Source organism: Mauremys mutica, chromosome 3 (genome assembly GCF_020497125.1).
Source record: "Mauremys mutica isolate MM-2020 ecotype Southern chromosome 3, ASM2049712v1, whole genome shotgun sequence".
NCBI lineage: Eukaryota > Metazoa > Chordata > Testudines > Geoemydidae > Mauremys > Mauremys mutica.
In genome coordinates this window covers 32,294,226-32,305,499 of record NC_059074.1, presented here as the reverse complement: position 1 = coordinate 32,305,499, position 11,274 = coordinate 32,294,226, and the positions used below count along the sequence as shown (strand labels likewise).

At 46.2% G+C, this 11,274-nt stretch overlaps 1 protein-coding gene across 1 annotated transcript; it reads left to right on the top strand.

Moving 5' to 3' along the window:
* Positions 1-1,658: 1,658 nt before the first annotated feature.
* RRM2 (ribonucleotide reductase regulatory subunit M2) lies at positions 1,659-10,657 on the top strand. The gene is made up of 10 exons (XM_045011986.1): positions 1,659-1,830; positions 1,923-2,000; positions 2,859-3,014; positions 3,819-3,935; positions 4,730-4,863; positions 6,873-6,967; positions 7,715-7,848; positions 8,270-8,374; positions 9,165-9,278; positions 9,765-10,657. The coding sequence occupies exons 1-10, from the start codon at positions 1,738-1,740 to the stop codon at positions 9,915-9,917; spliced, it is 1,179 nt and encodes a 392-aa protein (XP_044867921.1). The 5' UTR covers positions 1,659-1,737; the 3' UTR covers positions 9,918-10,657.
* Positions 10,658-11,274: the final 617 nt, after the last annotated feature.

Here is an 11,274-nt window from a genome sequence, read left to right as displayed (position 1 = left end):
TGAAAAATAAATGGCGATACTCTCCCAAGCTCCAACCTAAACCCACATTTTGGCCATGTGATACCAAAATATGAGATGAAACTCACAGTAGATGTACAGGTTTCCTCAAATGCCCCTGAGCCTGCAAATATTTAAGAAGATTTAAGCACATATATATCACATACACCCCTACCCCAATATAATGCAACCCAATATAACACAAATTCGGATATCACGCGGTAAAGCAGTGCTCTGGGGGGGCAGGGCTGCGCTCTCCGGCGGATCAAAGCAAGTTCGATATAACGCGGTTTCACCTATAATGCGGTAAGATTTTTCAGGTCCCGAGGACAGCGTTATATTGGGATAGAGGTGTATTAAGACTCTTCCCATGCATGAAGTTATGTACATTTAAATCTTCGCAGGATCTGGGCTTTTGACCTGGTCTACACCAGAAGGTATAGATGAGAGAGGATGTGATAGAGGGATACAAAATAATAAATAGCACAGAGAAGGTCAATAGGACTCTCCTATTTTACCTTTTGAATTATATCTAAACAAGAGGATATTCAATGGGAAGGTAAGAGCTATAGCATTTATAAAAGGAAATACTTTACACAGTGCATAACTAATTGGTGGAACTCAGTGTCATAAGATAAGAGGTATACAATTTAGGAGGATTCAAGAAATATATTTATATAGAAAACATGAACATCCAACATTATATTAGCTGGGCTACATTTTTACAGAAGACCATTGTTTCAGGACATAAAACATCACTAACTCAGGGGGAGTAAAAGAAGAGAGAGTAAAATGCCCTGCTGGGGCATTTGAACCAATAGGCGCACAGCTGAAAGGTTTAATCTTCACTGGTTCCTAAACTGCTGGTACTTGAGATGCTGGGACTCTCCACCAAGGGAGCAGAATTTCTTCTTTCCTGGTTCTTGGGCTCTTATACTGCCTGGTGGTGGTAAGGCAGCAGTCTGTGATATGGCCCTGATTTTCAGCTTGTGGTTCAAGGGCCCTTGGGTGTCCACAGACAGATGTCTAAGATTTCCAAAGGGGACTGTACTATTCCAAATCTTTAGGGGGTCTGCAAATGAAAAAAGGTTAAAAACCACTGGCCTATGGGGATCAGCAGCTCTGGGGAGCCAGCACTCCAAGGCAGCCCCTCCGCCACCCGTCCCACCCCTTATCCGGTTTTTCTTTGTCCGGAGTCTGCCAACACCCCATGCGGTCAGTCACCCGCCCTCCCTTTAAAGGGATGGGGGGGTGAGGAGAGACAGTCCCGGTCCCGCTGGGGGCCCGGCAATGTAACAAAGGGTGCGAAAGGGAGGAGACGCAGCCGCAGGGGATGGAATCTCGTGACACAATACAGGGGCGTGTCCCGCTGGAGCGCTGGCCAATGGCAGCGTCCAGGCGGAGTGCCGGGAATTTAGGCTGATTCCAGCTTGGGTAAGACTGAGGGGCGTGGCGGCGAGGCTCTGGCCAATGGAAGCGCGGAGCGGTCGGAATTTTCGGCGGCTCCCGCGTTTGTGACAATGGGGAGCTTGGCGCGGCTGGGTCCCTGGCCAATGGGAGCGCAGCGGGGGCGGCGCCGTTCGGGATTGGCGCGGTGCCCGGCGCTGTGATTGGGCAGCCTGGCGTTCTGGCGCCAAGTTCGAAGGGAATATAAAGTGTCCCCGGGAGCGCCGCGGCCCCACCGTCGCCCCTGCCTGTCAGAGCCGGAGCCTCCGTCGCCGTGTCCCCGCCATCGCCGCCATGATCCCCGCCCGGGCCCCGTTCTCCGTCCGCAACGAGCAGCCCCGCCTGTCGCCCATGAAGAACCTGGTCCTGACCGACAAGGAGAACACGGTGAGTGTCCCCGCCAGTCCCTCCCCCGGCTCCGGGCGCGGCGCCCGGCCCCTGCCGGCTCCTCTCACCCGCCGCCGCCTGTGTCTCCACAGCCCCCCGCCACCAGCGCCACGCGGGTCCTGGCCACCAAGACCGCCCGCAAGATCTTCCAGGAGGCGGACGCGAAGCCGGTGAGTCCGGGGTGGTGGGGGTGGAAGGGGGGTGGGCGGCCAGCCGGGCTGGGTATGGCGGGGGGACGGGGCTGCCGGGGCCGGTGACACGGCTGAGTGCGCGGGCTGAGCTGGGCGGCTGCAGGTGGCGCGTCCTGCCGCTTTTCGTCTTGGCGCCAAATGCTACTGTCCGCCAACGCGCGGGCGGCTCCACCCATCCTCCCCCCTCGCCCTCTTTGGGCTCGCCATCCTCCCCCCCCCTTAGGTTCGGGGGTGGGGGCTCGCCCTCTTTGGGCTCGCCATCCTCCCCCCCCTTAGGTTCGGGGGGGGGACCCCCCCTCGCCATCCTCCCCCCCCTTAGGTTCGGGGGGGGGACCCCCCCTCGCCATCCTCCCCCCCTTAGGTTCGGGGGTGGGGGCTCGCCATCCTCCCCCCCTTAGGTTCGGGGGGGGACCCCCCCTCGCCATCCTCCCCCCCTTAGGTTCGGGGGGGACCCCCCTCGCCCTCTTTGGGCTCGCCATCCTCCCCCCCTTAGGTTCGGGGGAGGACACCCCCCTCGCCCTCTTTGGGCTCGCCATCCTCCCCCCCTTAGGTTCGGGGGGGCACCCTCACCCCCTTAGACTGGGGGGACCTCTCCTTTCCCCCCTGGGTGGACCCCCTTATCCTCTTTGGGCTTGCCATCCTTTTCCCCCCTACCCCATGCCCTCTTTGGGCTTGCCATCCTCAGGAATTCTGTGGCTTTTTTTTCCTGCTTCTCCTCAGGCGCTTCCTTCCTTTTCTTCCTCCCTTCTCTCTTTCCCACCCTCATCCCATCCTTGGGATGAGATGTCTCCAATACGGGGGATGTTGAATTCAAGTTTTCCATTGTGCCTTCTTTAGCTGAAACCCAAAGCAGTGATACAAGCTCCTAGCAATCTGGAAGATGAGCCACTCCTACGGGAGAATCCCCACCGGTTTGTCATGTTCCCCATCCAGTACCATGATATCTGGCAGATGTACAAGAAAGCAGAGGCCTCCTTCTGGACAGCTGAAGAGGTGAGGGGCTCCCATGAGTCTATCCTTGCTCTAGTTGCTTCAGTGGACGCATCCACCTGACATTAGCAGCTCAGTCCAGCTCATAACGGAGCATGTTTTCCCAGTAGTGTTAACTTATTTGCGTTGCAATAAAGCCTAGGGACCCCAGTCATGAATCAGGACCCTGTTGTACTAGGTGCTGTACAAACACAATAAAGATGGTCCATGTCCCAAAGAGCTTACAGTCAAAGGGTATATCTTCGCTTGAAACTGTGCCGTTGTAGTGCTTTGGTGTAGAACTACCTGCACCCATGGGGGGAGGGTGGAGGGTTCTCTTGTTAGTGTAGATAAACCACCTCCCAGAGGGGCGTTAGCTAGGTCCATGGAAGAATTCTTCCTTGATGTAGTGCTGTCATGGGGACTTAGGTTGGCCTATGCTGGGCAGGGTTGTGGATTTTTTTTGCAGTCCTGGCCAATGTAGTTAAACCACCCTAACTTTCTAGTGTTGACATGGCTTAAGTTTGGCAAGAGCCAGCAGTGACTGCTTGTGTATTAATTGTACTGTTGCCTTACATGAGATATAAATGAATCTTTTTATTATTAAACAGTGTTGGAAAAAAGTGACATAAACTAAGCACAGCTTTCCGTGGTTCTAGGAACCTATTAAACTTCATAACTTCATTTATTGCCGTGGTACTTTAGCTCACAGAGCACTGAGAAGAGGGGATGTTTAATACACAGTATAACATTGCTCTAAATATCTTATCTAGAAATGCATTCTTTAGTACCACAATAAAATTGTAAGTGTCTGCTTTTGTTGTTCAGGTTGATCTTTCCAAAGACATTCAACACTGGGAGTCCCTGAAGCCTGAGGAGAAATACTTCATTTCACATGTCTTAGCCTTCTTTGCAGCAAGTGATGGCATTGTAAATGAGAATTTGGTAAGCGCACAGAAGAGCAATCCTAAAGTGGAAAGCATGCAGCTAACAAAGCTGCCCAAATAAAACTCATATTAATGAGATATTCACCTGTTGAGCTACTTCTGCTCTAAAACCTATTAAATCTGTAATCCATTTTTTGGTGAGGCAAAGGGTGGGGAAGTTGCACTTACTAAAACAGGGATTGCTCTGTAAAATAGGACTCTTGTGGACTTTTTCAGAAACTTGCTTTCTTTGTTGGGAGGAAAGAGGGGGGTTTTGTAGTAAGAATACCTAATTTGGGAGTCTGATGACCTGGCTCTGATGTGACTGCACTTTTTGGGGGTGGGGGAGGGATGAATCAATTCCACAGTCTTGTTTGCTGCTTCATATATAAAATGGTGGAGGTATTTGCCTATCTTATAGGGCAATTGAGATTGAAGTAACGTTTGTACTTTGCTTTAAAATCCTTGTTCATGAGTGCAGGAGTGCAAAATATTACTATAGTTCTGTTAATGCTCCGCTTTCCTGCCCTGGATAAAGCAAGAGATGTGGGGCGGAGGAAGTGCAGTGTTACCTTATGCTCAAATACTTAGGGAGTTAAGATGAGATCAAGCCAGAACCTAAGATTCCTGGCACTAAGGAAGAGGCTGTTATTCTAATGCACTACACCAGGCATAGCTTTTGAACATGAAAACGTTTGTCAGACCATAGGGGTGTAGAGCAAAACTGGAGATACTTGTGGGTTTAATTGCAAAAAACTGCAACACATTAGGTGGGTGATGCTTTCTGCAACAATCATTTGGTTTCTCCTCTAGGTGGAGCGATTCAGCCAAGAAGTACAAGTAACAGAAGCGCGCTGTTTCTATGGCTTCCAGATTGCTATGGAAAACATACATTCAGAAATGTACAGTCTGCTCATAGATACTTACATTAAAGATCCAAAACAGAGGTTCGTATCACATAATGAAATGTTCAAGTTGCTGAAAAGTCATAGTGGAATCTAATAGTGATACTTCTGTCTTAATTTGAAAACAATACAGAAATGACTTGAGAATTTAAATTAGACTGTGGAGAACAACTCTGCAGGCATAGTCTCGTCTGTGAGAAACATGTCATGGACCATGAAATCAGCCTTCTCCTGTGAAATTTGATCTCCCCTCCTGCAGGGAGCCTGGGGCTCCTAGCTGCCAGTCCAGCCATGCTGGGGAGGGACAGGACAGGAGTTGTCCTTCCCCTGCACGGTGAGATGAGACCCATCTCCAGAGGCAGTGCAGAAATGAGGCTGGTACACCCTCACTTATGTACTTGCAGCAGCCCAGAAGCTGGGCTTTGGGCTCCCCCCCGGCTCCTGCCGCAACTCTAGGTTCAGGTGCTGAGCTTGGATCTTCCTCCCACAGTGGCTTCTGCTGGGCTGGGGGCTTTTGCTCCTGGCCGCTGAGCTGAGGCATTCTTGGCATCTGTGCTCCCCCCTCCATGGCTCCTGCCATGGTTCCAGTGCCCAGTTCCTCCTCCCATGGGGCTTCCACTCCTGGTGGCTGCGGCTGGGGCAGGGGCAGCCTGGGCTCGTGGCTTTTGCCCCCTGCAGCTAGGGATTGGGGGGCCTCCTCCACTGTTCCAGCTGGGGCAACATGGACTCCCACTTGTCCTGGGGGGGCCCCTGCCTTAATCTGTTCCTGGCATGGACTAGCAGGTAGGAGCCCCTGGCTGGGGTGCTCCGAGCAGTATGGGGAAGATCCTACCCACTTCCATCTCCAGGAACATCTTCTAACTACAGGAAGCTGGGAGGGTGCTGCCTTCAGAGCCCAGTTCTGAAGGCAGCACCAAAGTGAGGGTGGCAATCTTGGGACCCCGCTACAACAACTTTGCAAACCTCCCCATGATCCCATTTTGGATCTGGACCCCCAGGGTTACAACACTGAAATTTCAGATATGAACAACTGAAATTGTGAAATTGACCAATTTAAAAACCCTCTGGGCAAGAAATTGACCAGAATGGACCCTGAATTTGGTAGGGCCCTATATATTACAGAACAGTAAGGTGCAACAAAAACTATACCAGAGGCTGGACTTTGAGATTAAAAGCAGAGCAGATTTAACTTCAATAAGTGATAAATGGGGGGATGAAATCAAATATATGAAGGGTGGCATAGTCAATCTACATAGATACTTAAGACTAGACTACACTGTAATACAAGAGGCCCTTGCGTTGGCTAGTTGATGAGTTAGGTAACCAAGAACAGTTTCTATGGGAACCATTTCAGCTTGTATCTTTTTGACTTGTACCTGAGATTTCAGGGTACAAAATTTAGTGCATCTTCCCATTTAATGGTGGTCTACACTTGCTGTGTGGTTAAACTGAAAAATTATGCATTACCATTGTCAGCAAGTCACAACTATTTCTTAACTAGTCTTTTGTAATGTAGTAAACCATGCTCATTTCTGACAGCTACATATACACAAAGCTGGATGCTTTAAAACTTTGCCTTTGAGTTATTAAAACACTAGTGCTAAAACTGCCAACTTTAAAAACCAAACCTAAACCCTTGGGCTGATGTAAACATATCAGTGAGTCTGAAAGATGATTTCAGAATTAAGTATGTGAAAATGGGTTTATGAATTAGTTCTACAATTTCTTAGAATGCTTATCATAAGATTTTGATGCATGCAATTTGTGAACCAAAATATTTGAAAGGCTGAGTACACTTCAGACTACAACAGGGATTGATGCACTGGAATCCTAGAACAGCAGTGGAGGGCTGACATGGGGATAAATTGCACAGATGCAGCATGTCTAATGTAGCCAAGTTTGTAAGTACTGGTTTCAGAATGTGCTGGGTAGTTGCAGGTAATTCAGGTTAATCAATGAGACAAACCTGTTACGACAGCTAGTTGCAAATACCTACTGTACTGGGTGCTGTATTGACTTCTTCTGCTTATAATGTACTATATGCTTTCCAGGGAATTTCTTTTCAATGCCATTGAAACACTGCCATGTGTTAAAAAGAAGGCTGACTGGGCCATGCAGTGGATTGGGGACAAACAAGCAACATTTGGTGAGTGCATTTCTGAACTGTGCACTTACTGGATGCTAAATGTGTTTCCTTTCCTAGCAAGAGTGAAGGGTGATTATTCGCCTTATTTCTGGAAGAAGATTGTAGTCTCAGATAAAGCAAATTATTATTCTCCCTTCTGAAGAGGTTCCCCTTTGCTCTGCTGGCATTTTTAATTCCAACTGGTCCCTTGTGGCAAATGTCTCTAGTTGGCAGTATATTTTTCCTGTAGCTGCTTTGAAGCATATATAGTTTATTTTTCCTAAGGAGCTATGCTCCTGTTGAAGGATAAATAGTTCATCTGCTTTATGGACTCTTGATTGCCTCACTTGGCAGGTGGGAGGCAATTGAAATTCCCATTATCCCTTGAGTATTAAATCTTTGCTCAAGGTCTTGTCATATGTTCTCAGACCAATCTGGGTTCTGACTTGCAGGATGTCAAAACAGACTAAAATAATTGATCAGAGTTTTAGTGTAAGATGATAACATTTTGGGCCATGGCTACACCAGAAAAGAGGTGTCAGAAATCCTGGCCTATTTTCTTACAGCCTTGCACATGGGTTATTTAACACTTGCTTTTTTGTAGTGACGACAAGGCCGTAGTTTCAGTCTCAAAGACTAATTCACTTAGGCAGCAATATTTCCTAGTCACGAATCTCATGAATGGAAAACTCTCTCGGTATGCTTTGAATTTTAAGGCTAGGTAAACATTCGCTTCAGTGCAAAACTTACACTAAACTTTCCTGACAGGAGAACGTGTAGTAGCTTTTGCAGCAGTGGAAGGAATCTTCTTCTCTGGCTCCTTTGCATCCATCTTTTGGTTGAAGAAGAGAGGGTTAATGCCTGGACTCACTTTTTCTAATGAACTCATCAGCAGAGATGAGGTAAGAGAACCTTGTAACACTCTCCTATTACAGTGCACCACAAGGTACAAGTGACCTTATGTTTCAGGACAACTATTTATAATTCCTATGAATTGTCTGGTGCTAAATTAAATGGGTAAACAATATCTTGGGAATAAATAAGACTTGAATTGAGGCAGTGAGTGAATAAACCATTATGGTGGTGATTGGAGGGGAAAGTCTAGTAAGAAGGCTGCCTACTGAATTGTGCACTTTGCCTCTCTATTCAAAAGCCAAGGTGGAAACTACAAAGTGATCCATTTTTCTCCAGGGAAAATCATCCTGGGCTTTGAGTACTAAGATGGTATCTGGTTCATGGGCTTTTCAAATGTGCCTCTGATTTTAAGAGGTGGCACTTCTAATCAATGTTCCTGAAATAATATCTACACATTCACCTTTTCAGGGTTTGCACTGCGACTTTGCCTGCCTAATGTTCAAGCACTTGATTCACAAACCATCTGAGGAAAGAGTAAGAGATGTCATTACCAATGCTGTCAGGATAGAGCAGGTAATCAGGTGTTCCTTGTTTTGGGTTGTAAATGCTCACATTTTAGCTTAAAAAGCAGAGAACTATCAGGCTATGAAACTTCTAGATCAGTGGTTCTCAAACTTCAGGTGGTCCATGTTTTTAAAAAAAAAAAATAAAAAAAAATTGAGGGTCTCAGTGGACCACTTAATGATCTTTCCAAATGTTTGTACCGTTAGCTAACTATTGTAAAGTGCTTTGGCTAAAAGTGCTATATTTAAAAAAACAACTTGATTAACCACTTTTTTTGTTCTACAAATAAAAGCACAACTCTGATTTTAATAGCCATAGTCTTACCTTTCTAATCCAATGGATGTGCCCTCTTTCCCCTGCTGTGGAAGATCTGAGGTTGGGAAGGAGGGCTGTCTCTCCCCAGCAGCTGCAGCCCTGGAACTGGGGAAAGTTGCCTCTGGCCACCGCAGTCCTGCATGTCCCAAATTCCCCCTACCCCCTCTTCTCACCCCTCTGCCACCTACCCCCTATTACCCTGCCACACACCTTTCCACGGCCACCACCTCACCTTACATGTGTGCCTTCTCCAGGGTCCAGGCACCTAATTAGTGGAGCCATGCATGCATGGCACCACTAATTAGGTGGGTGGCCCTTCATTCTCTTGTGTGTGGCTGCCCAGGCGCACACCTTTTAGAGGAACTATCTGCGGACCACATGAATCAGTGGTCCGCAGATGACAGTTTGGGAACCACTGCTCTAGATGACAAAATGTTTGTATGCTGAGGCCTTCTGTACTAACCTCCCTTCTTCATACCTGCAGGAATTCTTGACAGAAGCGCTACCTGTAAAGCTGATTGGCATGAATTGCACTTTAATGAAACAATACATTGAGTTTGTAGCAGATCGACTTATGCTGGAGCTGGGATTTAGCAAGGTAAGATTTATAAGCAGTGCTTTTCCTAGGAAAAGAGTGTATTCATTTGATATTTCCTATGAATCTTGAATATGTAAAATGACTGCCACCATTTATTTAATGTGACAGTCTTCAGCTCCTGACCAATAGCCAAGATCCCTCCAGCCAGTTGGTCATTTCCACTAATCTTAATGTACTCTGTCCTGGATGGAGACCTATGTGATTCATATTGACAGTCAAATAAGCAGTGTGATGGAAAGAGGGCATTGCAAGAACCACTGTGCTTCTGCCTCTTTAGAAGAACAGCAGATGAAAAGGCATACAGAAGTGAAGCATCCAAGACATGGGAGTGAGAGGAGTTTCACATGCCAGATAGCAAACTGAATTGCTTTGCATTAAGTAAACTTAAACTGGCTTTCCCATTCCTAGTCTTCACTTCCCAGTTGATTCTTTTTCATTCCACTCCCAGATGTGAACCCATTTGTGATTAGAAGTCTTGTTTTTCAGATATTCAAAGCAGAGAATCCGTTTGACTTTATGGAGAATATCTCGCTGGAAGGCAAGACTAACTTCTTTGAGAAGCGAGTAGGAGAATACCAGAAGATGGGAGTAATGTCAAAATCCACAGATAACTCTTTCACTTTGGATGCAGACTTTTAAATGAACGGAGACCACTTAAGATATGAGGCGCATGCTGTTTGAACGAAACATTGCTTTCAATATGAATTCACATTGTGACTTGATTATGCTAAAATCTCACTCTTAAACAGTGTGGGGTATGGTACTGTTTTGAGGAGGCTAGTATAGCTACAGCAGTAAAATTCTTTCGTTAGATATTGCCAATGGTGTTAATTCATAGAATGCTTAGATGGAGTAACTTATGTTATAAAATCATTTCCTGAAAAATCCTCAATTCTTGAAGTGATCTCAGATGGCATCCCTTGCAACAGGGAGGTTGTACACAGATATCGCTAGCTTCTGGAATTTCTGTAACAAAGCTGGAAGTGCTTGAGAAATTGTCTTAAATGAGATTTGGCTCTTGGATACTGGAGGGGAAGCTACATGACCTCACTGCTTCTAAGCAGGTTTTAAGTTTACTTTTTACTATTTGTAATAGTTTGTACATAAACCTGGCACTTTAATATTAAAATAAAGAACTCTGACTTGTAGTATTCTTGGCAACATGAATATTGAAGCTTGAGTTATACTAAGCTTTTAGACACAGCATTGCATGTTATCCTTTTTGTTTTTATGCTTATCTACTTGTATGTAACTTAAAATGATAAATCTTTGAGTCAGACCTGCTGGTGATCCTGACAGATCTGTAAAACTTCTGGCAAAGTGTAGAAATACAAACTGCATGGAAGTTGAAAAGCTTATTAAAAATTCAGTGTTCTAGATACTGTGGAAAAAATATTCTTATGCTGCTGGCCTCCTCTGCATGCAAAGCTTTCTTTATTTTAGTATTTCCTAGAGGTTTTTGTCTGTTTTTAATAACTCATTTTCAGAGTTCTGTCACAGGCAACACTCTTCACTAGATACACCCCTTTTGAGGGGCAAAACTGTAAACAGCTCCCTTGAGCTATGGCATTAATATATAAAAACATCTTTGTTCAAAACAAAAGGACTATGGGAGGGGTAGGCAACCTATGGCACGTGTGCCCAAGGCAGCACACAAGCTGATTTTCAGTGGCACTCAGTGCCAGAGTCCTGGCCATGGGTCTGGGGGGCTCTGCATTTTAAATTTTAAATGAAGCTGCTTAAGCATTTTAAAAACCTTATTTTACTTAACTAAACTATTGTTCTATGTAATGTTATAGACTTTTAGAAAGAGACCTAAAAACATTAACGTGTGACTGGCCTGCAAAACCTTAAATTAGAGTGAATAAGTGAAGACTCAGCACACCACTTATGATAGGTTGCTGACCTATGGTCATAAATGGCTGGCCCTCCAGGTGCTAGAAAGCCAAACCCACTGCTTATGTCTTAGCTTTGGCATCTGGCAACTAATGGAGGC

What these genes read in the sequence shown, in the direction of transcription:
- RRM2 (XM_045011986.1), top strand. Translation starts at nt 1,738, where the DNA reads ATGATCCCCGCCCGGGCCCCGTTCTCCGTCCGCAACGAGCAGCCCCGC. An exon ending in AACTCATCAGCAGAGATGAG is followed by an intron (nt 7,849 to 8,269) that starts GTAAGAGAACCT and finishes TCACCTTTTCAG; the next exon opens with GGTTTGCACTGCGACTTTGC. An exon ending in TGGAGCTGGGATTTAGCAAG is followed by an intron (nt 9,279 to 9,764) that starts GTAAGATTTATA and finishes CTTGTTTTTCAG; the next exon opens with ATATTCAAAGCAGAGAATCC.